General features: G+C 32.7%; 2 protein-coding genes across 2 annotated transcripts; one reads left to right on the top strand and one right to left on the bottom strand.

The window, feature by feature from the left end:
• The first annotated feature begins 622 nt into the window (after nt 1-622).
• Nucleotides 623-7,856, top strand: LOC103580668 (intraflagellar transport protein 172 homolog). Its single transcript, XM_008562502.2, has 5 exons — nt 623-805; nt 893-1,005; nt 2,081-2,266; nt 2,344-5,578; nt 6,047-7,856. The coding sequence occupies exons 1-5, from the start codon at nt 623-625 to the stop codon at nt 7,556-7,558; spliced, it is 5,229 nt and encodes a 1,742-aa protein (XP_008560724.1). The 3' UTR covers nt 7,559-7,856.
• A 173-nt stretch (nt 7,857-8,029) lies between these two features.
• Nucleotides 8,030-16,658, bottom strand: LOC103580667 (brefeldin A-inhibited guanine nucleotide-exchange protein 1). The gene is made up of 10 exons (XM_008562501.2): nt 15,997-16,658; nt 15,368-15,879; nt 14,804-15,213; nt 14,340-14,744; nt 12,925-13,596; nt 12,609-12,850; nt 12,261-12,541; nt 10,723-11,874; nt 9,734-9,937; nt 8,030-9,584 (listed from the first exon to the last, which is right to left on the bottom strand). The coding sequence occupies exons 1-10, from the start codon at nt 16,124-16,126 to the stop codon at nt 8,427-8,429; spliced, it is 5,166 nt and encodes a 1,721-aa protein (XP_008560723.1). The 5' UTR covers nt 16,127-16,658; the 3' UTR covers nt 8,030-8,426.
• Between the last annotated feature and the right edge of the window lie 209 nt (nt 16,659-16,867).

The following is a 16,867-nucleotide window of genomic DNA, read 5'->3' as shown; positions in this document are numbered from 1 at the left end:
TTTTCAATTTTTACTTTATTTATTCATTTAAAAATTTAAAAAATTGACAATTATCTGCTACATTCACACTCATAGAAAATAACCACGTGAAAATGAGACATTTTTAAATGGAGAAGAGAACATGCGACTACTCTAAATGTTGAAAAATTTAAATTAATAAATTTTTTAAATAAAATTATTTTTAATAATTAAAAAAATATGAATGTAGCAGATATGTGCCAATGTATAAGTTTTAAATAAATTAATTAAAATAATAAAATTTAAAAAAATGCGCAAACTGATTTTTCAATAATCTAAATACATATTTTTTAATTTAATTTTACTTACATTTTTTTTATTTATTCAAATTTTCAATTATCTGCTACATTCACATCCATTAAAAAAATATTTAAATAATCAATTTTTATTAATCTATAATAAATCAATCGATTATTATTTATAAATATATAAATTGAGAAAATGGTAACTGTCACGTGAGCTAACTTTTTAAATTTTAAATTAAGAATTTAGTTTCCATGGTAACAAATTTGTAAACAAAAATATATATGTGATAAAAATAAATAAATTCTGTAGAATATATAATGATATTTGTTTCTTTGTTGATGAGTTAGTTATTTTAATTATGATTTTAAAATATTTAGGATGTGTATTGGCTGGTAATGAGAGTGAAAATCGTGCTGTCAGTATTGCTTGGTCGCCAAATAATTTAAAATTAGCAGTTGCTTTGGCAGATAGATCTATTTATCTTTTTGATGAGACAGGAGTTAAGAAGGATCGTTTCTCTACAAAACCTGTAGATTCTAAGGTTTATTTATTTTTATTTATTAATTATTATATATCAATTTTAAATTAGTGATATAATTAATATAATACATATATATTTCATTTTTAGTATGGAAAAAAAAGTTATGTTGTAAAAGCAATAGCATTTTCTCCGGATTCAACTAAAATTGCTGTTGGACAAACAGATAATATTGTTTATGTATACAAAATTGGTGAAGATTGGTAAGTACTAAGTAAGATTACAGGAACTCAGAGAGGCAAATATAAAAATTAAAAAAAATATTAAGCTACATGGATTTCCCTAAAAATATTTAATTGTTTTTACTTAATTTTAATCACTAAAAAAGTATTTATCAATATGATCCAGTAGTTAAAAGAATCAAAATGATGTGGGAAAATTCCCTGATAAATTAAAAAAACAGTTACGGAATTTAATTTTTTTTTTGTTCCAACTTTCGTAATATGAATTTGAAGAAAATTGTCTAGAGACCCGCTCGGCATGAATGTCAGAAAATCATCTTGGTATCATAAAGTTATTTAAAAAATGATGGTATCTTTCTGATGTCAAAAGAGATCTTTTTGACATTCATGCCGAGCGGGGATGTATATGTCGTAGATACATCGTGAAATTAGAGATTTCATGAACTGCAGACAGATCGTGAAACAGTTATTTTGTTACACGAAGTGACTAAAATTTGTAGGCACATGAAATGCAACAGGGCTTTATACAGATCGTGTAACGTTACAGAATTACATGAAATGTCTAAATTATTTTGACAGTTCGCGAAATGCCTGATGGTGGTATTGCTGACTGTGTAATGTCTAGGACCGATAGATGTGAATGCAGATTAAATAAAAAAGCAAATTAAATTTTATTTATTAATACATGGTAAGCTAGCATGATCACAGCTTCTTTTACGGGATGAAATCGGCATGAATAATCTGTTATCTTTGAGGGAAGCTTTTAAAAACTGTAACGGTGGACAGGGATACTTTAAATGCTCGTATAGAGCTTCGGACATGCAATGTACAACTAAAAGATGTGCTTGTAAAAAAGCAAACGTGTTATGTAATAGTAGATCTCATAAATAATTCGAAGTTAAGAATTTTAAATTATTTTGAACTATTTCAAATTATAATGTTATGATATGACACAATATAAAATAATGTAGAAATTTCAAATTATATTTCTTAATCAGGGGAAACCCAATTCAGAAGCCTATTTTACCCCACTTAGCCATAATTAAATAAATTTCAATTAAAAAAGTAATTAATTTAAGAAATAATATTTTTTTAGGGGTGAAAAAAAAGTTATTTGTAACAAATTTGGGCAGAGCTCATCAGTAACATGTATGATCTGGCCAACAGAGGGTCCAATAATTGTCGGTTTGAGTGATGGAAAAGTTCGTGTGGCTATTTTAAAAGCTCATAAAACACAAACACTTTATACTGCAGATGCAATGACAATAGCTTTAGCATCAAAGTAATAAAAAATAATAATTATCTATAAATTTTAATTAAATCATAAACATATTTAAAAATGACAAATATTTATTTCAGTGAAAAAAAATCAGGATTTTTATCAAGCCATGCCGATGGAAGTATTATACGATATAATTTAAAAAGTGATGGTGTCACTGAACCCTCAGGTAGAATCTTAACTCACGGAGTACCTGCGTATGCTTTAGCTTGGCCAAATGATCATATTTGTGCCGGAGGTAGTGACAAAAAATTTATATTCTACGACTCTCACGGTAAAGTAATTAAAACTTTCGATTACTCGCGCGACAATACGGACAAAGAGATAACAGTAGCATGCTGCAGTCCAAGTGGACAAAGTGTAGCTATTGGATCATGGAATCGAATTAGAATAATTGATTGGAGTCCACGTCGTGCTGTTTGGGAAGAAACAAATACTCGTGTACTGCCAAATTTCTATACAGTGACGGCCTTAGCATGGAGACGAGATGGTTCGCGTTTAATAATTGGAGGTCTTTGCGGTGTCATTGAACAATTTGAAACTGTTTTGAAACGTGCCATGGTAAGAGGAAGTCACGAAGTTGCTTACGTAGGTCCTAGTCAAGTTGTCGTACGATCCTTAAGTGGTTCAAACCGTCCAGTCAGTATTAAATCTTACACAGGAAGTGAGATTGAAGATGTAAGAATTCTAGGCCGTAGGGACAATCATATAATAGCTCGCACCAGTTCAACTTTACTTATCAGTGATATTACGTTGAATTTACTGAGTGAAATACCCTGGGAAGATAAATCAAATAGTGAAAAATTTTTTTTCGAATATCCTGGTGTCTGTTTAATATTTTCCTCCGGAGAACTGACAATTGTCGAGTATGGAAAAAATGAAATACTTGGATCAGTAAGAACTGAAGCTGTTAATCCACATGTTGTAAGCGTGCGCATAAATGAACGACAGGTTCTAGGTATGCCAGAAAATAAACGTCTTGCTTATTTACTGGATTCTCGGACAGTACGAATCGTTGATTTAATAAACGGAGCAACAATAAGTATTATTGCTCATGACGCACGTGTAGATTGGCTGGAGTTGAGTGAAACAGGTCACAGATTATTGTCACGTGACAAAAAAGCTCGACTGTGGTTGTGCGATGACAAAGGCAGCAGGATATTACTGTTGACTGGAACGGGTTTTGCTTCATGGGTGCCTGGAAGTGATGTAGCTGTTGCTCAGACTGGTGACAAACTTGCAGTTTGGTACAATGTTGACGCACCGGAAGCATCGACACTTATTTCTATACGAGGTGATGCAGTAGATATTGACCGTGATGATGGAAAGACAGCAGTTATTGTTGAAGAAGCTGGTTCTCGTGTGAATTATCCATTAGACGAAGGGTTGATTGAATTTGGCACAGCTTTGCATGATAATGATTTTGGTCGAGTTATTTTATTTCTTGAGGACTTGGGCGATAGACCGGAAGCTGAAGCCATGTGGGAAAACGTTGCGCGCAATGCTATGACTGAGAGAAAATTTTTAATAGCTGCTAGATGTTACGCAGCACTAGGAGACGTGGCCTACTCGAGTTTTTTAAAAGATATTGTGAGGATTGGTGAAGAGTATCATCAAGAAACGGGTAATGATCCTCTGACAAGTCCTGAATGTTGGGCTAAATTGGCTATTTTAAATGGAGAATTGAAAACAGCAGAAGCGATTTATCTTGAACAAAATGAATTAGACAAAGCATTGGAAATGTATCAGAAATATTGGCACTGGGAGGAAGCCTTGGATTTAGCTGAGAATCGAGACTGGCCTGGATTAAAAAATCTTAAGGACAAACATTTAGCTTGGCTGCTTAACAGTGGGCAGGCAGCTCGAGCAGCTGTGATAATTGAATCCGATGATCCACGTCGTGCTGTCAAACTTTTTTTGGATGCTGGACGTGCAGGTCGTGCTGGACGACTTCTTTTGTCAAATGAATCTCTATTAGAAGACTCTAAAATCACTGATGAGGTTGTCAAAGCACTTAAGTCATCAGACTTGATGGAACTAGCTGGAGAAATTTTAGAAAAAACAAATGACACTTCTGGTGCTATCAAGTGTTACCAAGAAGCTGGAATTTTTGCACGAGCTCTAGATTTGGCAAGATCTGTTGAGCCAAATTCTGTTGTAAGTATTGAAAAAGATTGGGGTCATAATTTGGCAACAGCTGGGCATCATGACGCAGCTATAAATCATTTTATTGAAGCCGGTGAAATAGCATCGGCTTTGAATTCAGCGATAAATGCACGTCAGTGGCGTAAAGCTCTTCAAATAGTTCAGGTAATTGACAGCGAGGATCCAGCAATCCAAGAAAAATGTCATAAGCTTGGTGAATATTGTGCATCAAATGGTGATACTAATTTAGCTGAGAATTTATTTTTACGCGCTAAAGATCCAAAACGTGCTATTGAAATTCATATAAAAACAAATAACTGGTCACGAGCTTACGAGGTTGCGATGGAACACATGGAGTCTACTGAAGCCGTTAAAGTTTTAACAGAACATGCTGAAAAATTACAAGAATCCGGTAACTTTCGTTATGCTGAAGCATTGTTTGTTGCTATTGGTGAGTACGACGCAGCTATTGCGATGTACCGTCGTGCTGGTCATCGGCATGACATGATTCGGCTGGTTGCTGAATATCGTCCGGATTTATTGAAAACTACTCATGCATATTTAGCACACGAATTGGCAGCAGCTGGTAAAGCACGTGAAGCTGAAGAACATTTCATTGGAGCTGAAGACTGGAGAGGAGCAGTGACTGCTTACAAGGCAGCTAATTTATGGGAAGATGCTTTAAGAGTTGCTAAGCAGGCGTCTGGTGATACTGCAGCTCAGCAAGTGGCGCTAATGTGGGCCCGTACTCTAGCACCGGAATTGGGTGCTCGACTTTTGATCCGACTTAATTATTTTGATCCGTGTCTACTGATGGCCTGCGACGCTAATCTATTTGACTGGGCACTGGAGGCTGTGAGATACGGAACTCCAGAACAGCAGCAAGAAGTCCATTACAAGTATGCTATGGCACTGGAGGATGAAGGAAAATTTGCTGAAGCAGAAAAAGAATTTATCAGAGCTGGAAAAGCTACTGAAGCTGTACAAATGTATATTCATACGAGAGACTGGGATGCTGCGGAAGAAGTTGCTCAGTCAGTAAGTCAAGAAGCCGTGGCGCAGGTTCTGGTTGCCAGAGCTGCTGAAGCTGTTGATAATAAAGATTATGCGTTTGCTGAGTCACTCTTACTGCGAGCTCACAAGCCTGAAATAATTATTGATCATTACAAGGTTTGTTATTTTTTAATAGTTAATTAATTAAAGTTATATTTGGAAGACGAGGCACGATGCTCCACCCCTAAAATTTACAAAAAAAAATCATTGTTTTTATCGTTTTCTTCATATGATTGATATATTTTTTCATAGTGATACGAACTGGTGCATAACGGCCCATTCCTAAAATTTTTCAAAAAAAAAAATAAGACAACTAGAAAATTATTTTGTTTTGTATAAAAAAAAATAATAAAATAAAAAATTTTTTAAAATGATTTTTAGGTAGGCCGTTTTACCCCGAAAAGAATTTTTTTTTTTTTATCAAAATGATTGTAAAATAACATTAAATTTTTTAAAAATATGAGGATGATTGGTAACCGGTAATCAAAATTCACAAGAAATACTCGTTTACGTGGGCCATCATGCCCCAGTCTTCCCTACGTATTTTTTTGATTTAGATATTAAAGTTTTTAAATAAATTTTCAGTCAGCAGGAATGTGGTCAGAAGCGATGCGAGTTTGCCGTGAGTATCTTCCAAGTCATGAGGCAGCTTTTCGTCGTGAATTAACACACAAAAGTTCCGGAATAGATGGAACAAGTAGTTTAGATGAAGCACGACGTTGGCTAGAAACCGGAGAAGTTCGTACTGCGTTAGATATTTTAATAATCGATGCATCACGTCCAGCACTAATCCAAGCAGCAGATATTTTATTAAACCAAGCAGATCCTGAAACGGCTCTTCAAGTTGGCGGGGAGCTGGGTTCTAAGTTAGTTGTTACAGGTGAACACGCATTAGCAGCTCAGGTTTATCTTCAAGCAGACAAAATGAAGGAAGCTATTAATGCACTAGTGTCAATTGGAGATTGGATGAGAGCTCGACGGATTGTTCACGAACTTGCACCAGACTTAGAATCTTATTTAGATGACAAGTATCGCGAGAGTGCACGAGACAGTGCTATTACTATGACTGATAGCGATCAAAGTGGACGAGGAGAACGTGATGCTGATAAATCTTTGGAAAACCTTGCTCGTAAAGGACAATGGATCCAAGTATTTGAAATAGCCAGCACATTAAATACTGAAGTCTTGCATAAATACTTAGCACAACGTGCTGCTCAATTACTTAAATCTGGAACACCAGAACCTGCTTTGCAATTATATTCACAATACGGAGCACCTCCTATTGCCCAGTACCATAATCTTTATTATCGTTTAGCTGAAATGATTTTAAATTTGTATGAAGGATCTCCCGAATCACGATACACACGTTTATCACAGCTGCGTACTTTTTTACTGGGCCTTACAAAACAAATAGAAGGTTCGTCAGCAAGTGAAGAAAAATTTGGAAGATTACTTCAAGCTACTCATTACTCAGCTGTAAAATGCGCCTGCCAGTTGTTTCCAAATCTTGCTAATCTTGTTACCAAGACATCAGTCTCTCTTCTGAGATACACAGACGTTTTACTTGCTGATCGTTGTTACTACGAAGCAGGAGTTGAATTACGTAAATCTGGATCACACAGCGAGGCTTTTGTCTTCCTAAATCATTTTTTAGATCTCGAAGAATGCATAGAAGAAGGTGATGGAAGTATTTTAGATGTTGATGATCTTCGAATCACTGACTTCCCACTAGAAGTTCCCCTTCCTGGGACACTCAGTCTGGCGCAAGAAGAGCGAGAAGATGTGCGCGAGTGGGTGCTGGCTGTGTCAATGGATCAGAAAATTGAACAGGGTCTGCCAGTTGATCAGCGAGGAGTCTACATCGGGTCTCTCACCTGTCCTGCAAATGGTTCAGCTCCACTACAACCTTGTGCTTTAACTGGATATCCAATTCGTGCTTCTGTTGTCAGGTTTGAAGGAAGTAATCGCGTTGTTGATCGCGATGATTGGAATAAACTGATGAATGCTGCACGACAAGCTCCCTCTGAATCACCACTCAATGACGTCTTAGTATTTGTACAAGAATGGTGTGGCTCATTACCTAGTTTTACATTTTAATTTTTTTTATTTACTGAAAACTTACAATCTATCCCAGGATATTAATTAATTTAGATGTCGTAGGTTTTTATTGACCATCCAGTGATGTTTTTTTCAGTTTTGACAGAAACGAGATCTATTGGTTTGAATATTTTTAATCACTTAACTTTTAAGCTACGGTCCAGTAGTTAAGTTGCTAATTTATTCGTATGTTAAGCCAATTTTACGGTGTCTGGTGTCTTAACACTGAACTTCTTCCTTGACGGTCGTCATATAGAGGTCTCTATGCAGGGTATTGTTGGATACGTACCAGGGTACGTTGACTATTGTTCTTAGTGCTTTTGACTGGAATCATTGGATGATTTCCAGGTTGTTGTAAATTTTAAATTTAAAATCACCAATATTATTTTTTATTTTTTTTATTAAAATCAGACCGACTCTGTTGTCAAATATTCAATATTCATATTCAATGTACACTTACTACATAAAATAATAATAATAAAATAGTTGTATATAATATTAATAATAATATTTATCTTCTACGTATAACAAAAAAAATTTACTTGCATCAAAAATAAAAAGACTAAAAATCATGCACGCCCCAATTTCAATCGTAGCCAATAATTCAATGCATTTTTCCTCATTATTTGACTAATTATATTTATATTTAATTATATAATATATTTATAAGATGTATATAACATTACATATTTATATGTGTGTGAGAGAATTTCGTCGCATAATACAAATTAAAAAATAAATTATTGTAATAATAATATAATATTATAAAATTATGATAATAATTTATCGGTTGTCTTTTTTTACTAAACAATAACCAATTTCTAATATTTGATTTAATAACATACAAATAAAAATAGTTAAATTATCGTTACAACTGTGTAATCCTGAATACCGGACCAATTCGTAAAAAAAATCTACGCAAGACAGATCGTGGTTCAGGTTTAAGATCAAAACACATTACTTCACATAATAATGGATAACAATTTGCTGCATGTACGGCAAAACGATTATCACACATTTTAAGAATTCTATTAAGTAGCAGTAATAAAATAGGAGTCCACGCATCACGATGAGCTTCATTTGGTAAAACTAAAAAATATTCTAAAGCTTCACGTGATATTTCAACTAAATGAGACTCGACTGTTGACCAATTAGTACGATGTGTTTCGTCATTATACATTTTAAAAAGTATACGGAGTGCGCATGCAAGTGATTGTGTCTCTTGTTTCAGTAAATTTGGTTTAACAGTACCGCGAAAACCAGCTTTCCAAAGAATATTGCGTTGTTCATTATTAACATTAAAGCTTTTAGCGAATCTGTGTGATCTCAAAAGACAATCAACCAGTTGTAAAAGATGTATAGTTGTTAATAAACAATACATTCCTTGTTCTTCTTTTTGTTCACTACCTGAGCCATCGATACCCGAATCACTTGATCGTCCATTCAACATATCGGCTTGTGCTAGAGCTAAATTTTCTTGATCCTCTTTACGTGATGTTGCGGGGTAAAATATAATATTGTCAATAGTCTGAATTAATTCCAATTGAACTACACACTTTATAAGCAATGATGAAAACAATCGCGACCGCGGTAAGTCATTGTTGTTATTATTATTATTATTGTTGGTGTTATTATTAAGACTTTGTGTACTTGGACTACGCTTCAAAATTCCCACATGATTATCATTGTCTCCGGTGATAACATCCATATCAGACTCTTTATTTGTTGACGGGGGTTTCCACGTCAGTAGTACTGACGGTAAAGTACTTTCAAAAGTGTCGAGAATACAACGAGTTGTTTTAGTCCATGTTTCTTCATCGAATTTAATACCATTGCTTATCACGAGATTTTCAAGGCAATTGGTACCAGAGCGAGCCAACTGTTCATTATCCTGCTGAACACACCATAGTAATTGGGAATAAAGTTGACCGAGAAGAAGTGGACCTAAAATATCGTAGAATTGAGAAAATACGTCGACGATTGCATAGAGCGCGTGATTGCAGGTTGTGGTCATCCATTCAGCTTTCTGAAATATATCAATTATTGATATTAATTAATAGTTATAAATTAAATTATAATGCTAAATCGCATTGATATGAAATTGGCTGTCGCGATTAGAAAAACAGATATTTAAACTCGGTTTCAATGCAGGTGATATGATAAAATATTATTTACCTCTGTATGTTGTTCTGGAAGTTTCATATTATCAAAAATACGAAATAGGACTTGAAATAAATCTTTCCACCAGTGAGGTTTAAATGAAGCACCGTGTGTCTTAACGACGTCAAATAGTACAGTTAATGCACGTGTTCGTACATCAAGTTTACATCTACTGACAACACAAGATAATTCGAATAACAATGGAAACCAGCCTCTCACCTGTTAATAATTGTAGTTTATTAGTTATTACATTCAACTAAATATGATATATAGAATAGGTACCGCGACTAGGTCACCGAACAAATATCTACTTAAAAGACTTAACACAAGTGACGACAAAAAGTAAATTACAAATACCGGTAAAATAAGTCTTCTAAATGACGTTTTAATTGAAATAAGACAGGAAAAACAACACAACTCGTCTTTGGCTCCGGAACCAACATTTGCATGTCGTATTTTTACTAAAAAAGGTGACTTTGAGACAAAAAAAAATTTGTCATCCTTTTAAAAGACATCTTAAAGTTGACTCAGTGCTACTTGGGTATGGTACAGTTAATATCAATTGGAAGTTAATCAAAATTTGGCAAATAAATTTCAGTAAAATCTTCGTATCTATTTTTTACTTTGAATTTTCAAATTTTTTAGGCTAAAATTTATTTAATAATTTCCTTCAACTCCTAATTGATATCAACTGTAAGTAATTTTTTAAAAATTCTATATCTCAACGAAATTACTTCTACGTTGTTCTCTTTTCAATTAAAGTTTTAATTTTTTTTCTAATTAATCAATTTAATTTTAATACAGTCATGACAGTTTAGTCATTGATACTTTTTAAAAGTGCGGGATACTGTCTGAGAATGCCTTTAATTATATGATATAAATTAATGTTGTTCTTGTTGAATGTCATGATTAATTCATATGAATTATTATCATTAATATAACTTTGTCTACGTGTCAAATGTTCCAGGACCGATGGAATTAAATAAAATAATTCCTAAACATACCCATGATCGATCTTCCTCAGACACCATTCCACTGTCATCCATCATACCCTCGGCGAACATCTGAGGATTGGCATCGATATACGAGGCGCTAGTGCGTATCAGTCTTATAGCTTCCATACTCGTATCCGGAAAGGATGCATTGCAAGCAAATTCACTTAGGCACTTAACGGCATCTTGAAATGAGTCTACCATAATACTAAAATCCTTAGCATATAAATCATTTATTATTTTCCCGGTCATAGTAAATGCCAAATCAACAACTGATTCATCACGATCACTAGCTGCATGATGAAATACACTAAATATATTTTTCCAACCTGACCGTATATTTGGTGCTTGTGAATTAACTATTTGAGCTACACATCTTACAACCATGTCACGAATAACTGGTGATCGATTTTTTTTCATAATATGTTCAAACGGTCGTAAAAATTCTTTTTGAAATCTAAAATTAGCAAATTCGCCCTTTTCAATAAACTTTGTTGCCAATTGTCGTAATGAATCAACAGCAAAAAATGATATATTTTGTCGTGGACTACAACCAACACGATCAAAATGATCACCAACAACTTGCCATATTCTTGACCACTGCAATCTAATACGGCCCATATTGTAATAAGAAATTTCAACAATTTTAGTTAATGAAAACATTCGTGGCTGTGATGGGTGAGAAAGTTCTTCAAGTGATACTTGACACAGAGCTTTTACAAATTCTACAATAGCATCACCGTCAAGTCGTATCGATCCAGTGAAAATTCTATCAACAGCAACAACAACACTTTGTGAGCTTGTTTCGCCAATTGATTCTTTGACACTCGGATCAAGTGAACTTAAATTAAGACTATTTGATTGATGTGAGTTATTGTGGGTTAAATTTGTAAAATTATTTAGTGGTAATGGAAAATATGGTTTTGATGGTGGACCCAACAACTGCGGTCGTATTCCCGTGCCTATTAATTGAGCAAGTTCTAGCTGTGAAATACATTTTACAACGTCCAGCCACGAGCTGCCTAAATAGTTGCCGTCTGTATGAGCAATCGTAATTAATGTCTTTATTGTATCAATATTCTTGGCTTTCATTTCAGTTATTGGAGAATTTGCGGTAAGAAGTGTGAACCTCGCTAGTGCTTGAACGTAAGCATCGCGTTCCAACTGTTAACAATAATTATTATTGTTGTAATTATTTAATAAATTAACTACTTAATAATAGAGGTGTGCGAATAATTTGTGAATTTCCGAATTATTTGAAAGTTTATGATTTTTGGTTCATGATTTTGTTTATTTTATTGTTTTCATTATATCCCACATTAATTTTAGAATCGAAAAAATTAAAAATTTCCAGAAAAAAACTTATGATAAACTAGTGTGAAATTTTTTAATTGTTTTATTTCAAAACTATATCAAAAAGTACTCAAGAAAATGAAACTTTCGAAAGCATATTTAAAACTACCTAACACCAATCAGATGTAATAAACACCCATTCTCTTGAAAGTTTTAAAAAATTCGCACACCCCTACTTAATAGTAAATATTAATTACCGTCATATGAAAAATACAAGCTATACGAATAGCACATCGTATACCATCTAAACATAGTGATGCTATTTCTGGATCATCGCAATCCTGAAGTCCGACAGAAAAGGCTGCGAGAAAAGGTGTCCAGGCCATTTTAAACATTGGCCGAACGTGTTCCAGGTGTTTTGCGGTTGTAAATGGCGCTTGGACATGACTAACAGAGTCCATTAAATTTTTTGCTGCCGTTGATATCAATTCCATCTCCATATTCCACAGCAGCCGACGTTTCTTTTCACTTGATATAACTAGTAATTTTTCAAAAATAAATTTTAAATTTAAATGTTTTTGGATACTAATTTTTATTTTTTTTACCTTGCTTGCCTGGTCTATTTGGATGTGACTTCATTTTTATTTCATTACCAGCAATTTCATCATAAATTTTAGATAAATATTCTTCAGGTAAATCTTCATTATCACTAATCCGTCGATTTAATTTGATATACTGCTCTTTTGTCATTTTATTTTTAACTTGCGGTGAATGTAAATCCGTTGTTAGCATAATTATTGAAAATCCTAATACGTAAGCTGTATCAGCACTTGTAAACAGACCATTGCTATTGAAAATAAAAAAATAAATAAATAAATAAATAAGCAATTAAATTAATAAAGATTTGAATAAAAAAATTACTTTGGATTGCACTCGCAATATCGACTAGCAAATTTTTCCATAAGACGATCAATTTTTTGAGCTTCGCCGGGCAATCGGAAGCCCTCAAGAAAATATCTCAATGCAGTGACTAAATCTCTGTTAGCAAAATCCATTTGATCGATATAATTATACATAACTTGATTATGATTATGATCACCAAGAAAATCACCGATTGCTGTTTTATCTAATCGTTCATCATTATGAAGAAATCTCGCAACGTCATCAGGTGCGGTACCCAATAAATGTTGTTCCTGGAGATATTGAATTCCTTTGCTGGGTTTTCTATTAAACATTTCAATACCAGCTTCCCATACTTCTTTTTGTTGCTTCTGAACTTCAAACTGTTCTGGCGAATCTGGCATTTCTTTTATACCAATAAGACTAGAATTAGCTGAAGACAAACTTCCAGCGCTGCCATAACGTGGTAAAGATGGTTGACCTAATGGTGGATCTGGTGGTTCTGTCAGCAATTGTTGATCAACAGGTACCCCAGGATTAACATAAAGATCTCTACTCCATTCAACCATACACTTTAAAATTGATACTAAACACTCTAGGCCGCGTATACGCATTGATTTTTCTTGATTAGGAGAAGCTCCAAGCTCTAATGCTTGACGACCTTGTGCTATTTTTGATAAATCATTTACCAGTCTAAAAATTAAATTTTATTAAATTGAATAATGAACTCTCAAGTAATAAATTTGAAAATAAATAAATTACGAGTTATCAATATTATTAAGAGAATAAGGAAAATTTTGTTCCAGCCATATCTATTTGATAGAATAAGTTAATGTTATTAAATTTGGTATCGTTAGAAAGGTCTTGACTAGGATTTGTGCCTTTTCATGGTTCAAACTCTTTTTTATCATCGAATATCGAGATAAATAAATTTATCTATATCATTCGAATTACATTTAAATTACGCGGGAAAAAAGACGATCGTATTTATTTTCTTTAAATAAATAAATATTTTAATTACTCTGTCACTGAATATCACTGAATATATATAACTGTTATATATATAGTTAAGAGAAAATAAGAAAAATTTAGTCTATGCCATGTCTTCTATGATAATAAAAATTAAACAGATTTAATTGGGTATCAGTGAAAAAAAAATATATTAGACGACTAATAAAAAAAAATTTGACCGTGTGTGGATTTTTTTTTAAGAATCCCATGATTATACAATCATCGAAATCAATAAGTTTGCGAGTTAATGATGAGATTTGTCTCATTAAATTTAAATGATAATAGAAATAAACAAAAGATTCTAGAATTAACTTTAGAGTGTAGATTTTAATAAATAGTTAAATTCAAATCATATTTTATAAATTTGGCAGTAATACTCGAGCTGTCACATAGTGACTGTAAATTGCTTGTTATTATTATTTTACCTTTCAAATAAATTAGCAGCCGCAAGATCACAATCATAATTTACGTATATATCAACAACACTCTGAGCATCACCGCAAATTCTTGTCAATGCATGAATCACCATCCACTTATGCTCAAATGAGCTGCTTGAAGTCTCAAGTATATTCATAAATATTTCTTTAAAGAACACTTCAATTTGCATTTTCAAATGGACTTTAAATCGCGCCAATAGAGCAAGAAATAAAGCCAGTGATAATTCAAATACTTCAGGTACTGATGAAACACCATTTTTTGATAATGCTACACATAAATATTGCTTTATTGCAATAACAAACATTTCATTCGATCGTAAAACTGGACCAGCGTTTTGCAAAATTCCCAAAAGTAATTGTAGCGATAGTATTTTAGATCTCAATTCATGCGATCTAAAAATAAACATGTATTTGATATTTATTGATAAATTTATTATGCTGTAAATACTTACTTGGGATCAGGTGTACCATCAGGTAATGGTTTCATAGATAATTTACAAAGAGCACGAAAAACAAGAAAGGCATCTTTTTGAAGTACATGCGTAAATTTAGCTGTGACCATATTGTCATTTTCATTTGCTGTTTCATCCGTATTGTCATCAGTAGGTATATGATCAATGCTTGGTTGCTCTTCAGTTGTTGTTGTCTTAATACTGTTGTCTTCTGGCACAACATTATTAACAATATCATCCAAAATCTCACCAACAATTTGATGTGCTTCAAACGATGAAGCTGTATCATTAGATATAGAAGTAGTAGTAGTATCGACTATTGATGATGTCTCACATTCAGCTTCAACTTTAGGTGTGATGAGTGCTTCTGATTGTTGAGGTGTTTCACTTGTTCTTATGGCTTCCTCTTCCTATTTTTAATCATAAGAAATTTAATACCTCAATTAAATAAATAAAATAATAATAATAGTGTTGAAAATTAATCCTTTAAATTGAAAATAAATTCTTTTAAGTTATTAACAAGTTCAAAAGTTCAAGTTCTTAAAAAGAAAAAAATAAACTTACTGCTTGTGTTTCCATACGTGCAAAAATAACATTTATCATTTGTGTAAGCGTAGCACGTGCAGTAGTTTGATTAACTAAATTACGTGATGCCAAATAAACATTATAAACAGTACGTATAGTGAGTAAAACAGTTCCTTCGTGTACTTCAACATGTTGACTTGTCATTACAGTCAACAATGCCTTTATTATTTGCAACTGTACACCCTCATCAGTTTGCGGACCCATAAAACAACTGCATATTGTTTCGACAATTCGCACAATCAATAATTTGTTTGGATCCGTTGAGTCTGGCACATTACCAGTCAAATGTCCATAAGCTATGAGCTTTTGTAGGCAATCCAATGCCGTAACTACAATACGCGGGGATTTACTTTGACATGCTAACTCAAATGGAAGAAAGTATTTCTCAGCAGATATTACATTTGAATCATTTCTCGGTTGAGGCAACGCATTCGAAACAGTCTCTTCTCCTTGAACATTTGGTACCTCTTTAATTTCATTCCGTAAATCATCTGTCGAACAAAAATACAATAACTAATAAATATTGTTTGTTTTAAACAAACAGCTGTTAAGCAAAACAAGACAATTAATTTATAAATACAAAAAATAATTGTTATTTATTATTTTACCCAATGCAGATTCGCATGATTTTCGTAATTGTGATAAATGTGATCGTTTGACATCTTTATCAGCGAGAATCTTTTCTAGTGCTCTTACTATAAACATTTCTCTTGTTTTAGAATTATTTCGCATTGTCATTAGAAAACCCAATCGACTTAAATAACATTTAGCCTTAAAATTAAGGCATCCAGAATTACTGATTAATTTTTACTGAAAGTTCTTGATTTACTGCTGCTGCTACTGATGAAGATGATAATTTTAAGATGAGGTTATTAATGCTTCTGTCACTATGCATTGATAAAATTATCATTTTTTATTCTTATTCTTCATCATATATTTATTATCGATAATCACTGTCACTAGTTTTTAAAATTTAAACAATGATAATTTAATTACATTGTTAAATCCAAAGGGCGTTAATGTCTTTATTTTATTTTTTTTATTTAAAAATTATAAATATTTAAATTTGTAATAAATTATTAATTATTTATCTTTTTTATAATGGATTATTTTTTTTTTCTTTCAAAATAAATCTTTGGAGAAGCGGTACCTGGGTAGTACGAATATTATTTTATAATTTATATTACTGACACATTCTAGTGATGATGTGAGTAAAAAGATAGCCACATTATAATTTTGACGTAGCTCGAAAATATATATATGTATGTCAAATAAAACAGGTATACACCTACACATACACATACATATGGACTTATATACATGTATATTGATGATGAATAAAGAATACATAACCTAGTATTTTAAAAGTTACTAAATAAATAAAAATTAAAACCCTAGGCCCAAAATCACAGAAAAGTTAGCGAACAATTTTTTAAATTTTTGAATAATAAAATGAAATGTTTATAAAATAAAAATAAA

This window comes from Microplitis demolitor, chromosome 3 (genome assembly GCF_026212275.2).
Source record: "Microplitis demolitor isolate Queensland-Clemson2020A chromosome 3, iyMicDemo2.1a, whole genome shotgun sequence".
NCBI lineage: Eukaryota > Metazoa > Arthropoda > Insecta > Hymenoptera > Braconidae > Microplitis > Microplitis demolitor.
This window is presented reverse-complemented; position numbering and strand designations above follow the sequence as displayed.

What these genes read in the sequence shown, in the direction of transcription:
- LOC103580667 (XM_008562501.2), bottom strand. Translation starts at nt 16,126, where the DNA reads ATGACAATGCGAAATAATTCTAAAACAAGAGAAATGTTTATAGTAAGA. An exon ending in CACGTATGGAAACACAAGCA is followed by an intron (nt 15,214 to 15,367) that starts GTAAGTTTATTT and finishes GATTAAAAATAG; the next exon opens with GAAGAGGAAGCCATAAGAAC. An exon ending in TTCCAGAACAACATACAGAG is followed by an intron (nt 9,585 to 9,733) that starts GTAAATAATATT and finishes GATATATTTCAG; the next exon opens with AAAGCTGAATGGATGACCAC.
- LOC103580668 (XM_008562502.2), top strand. Translation starts at nt 623, where the DNA reads ATGATTTTAAAATATTTAGGATGTGTATTGGCTGGTAATGAGAGTGAA. An exon ending in CAAAACCTGTAGATTCTAAG is followed by an intron (nt 806 to 892) that starts GTTTATTTATTT and finishes TTTCATTTTTAG; the next exon opens with TATGGAAAAAAAAGTTATGT. An exon ending in TACAAAATTGGTGAAGATTG is followed by an intron (nt 1,006 to 2,080) that starts GTAAGTACTAAG and finishes ATATTTTTTTAG; the next exon opens with GGGTGAAAAAAAAGTTATTT.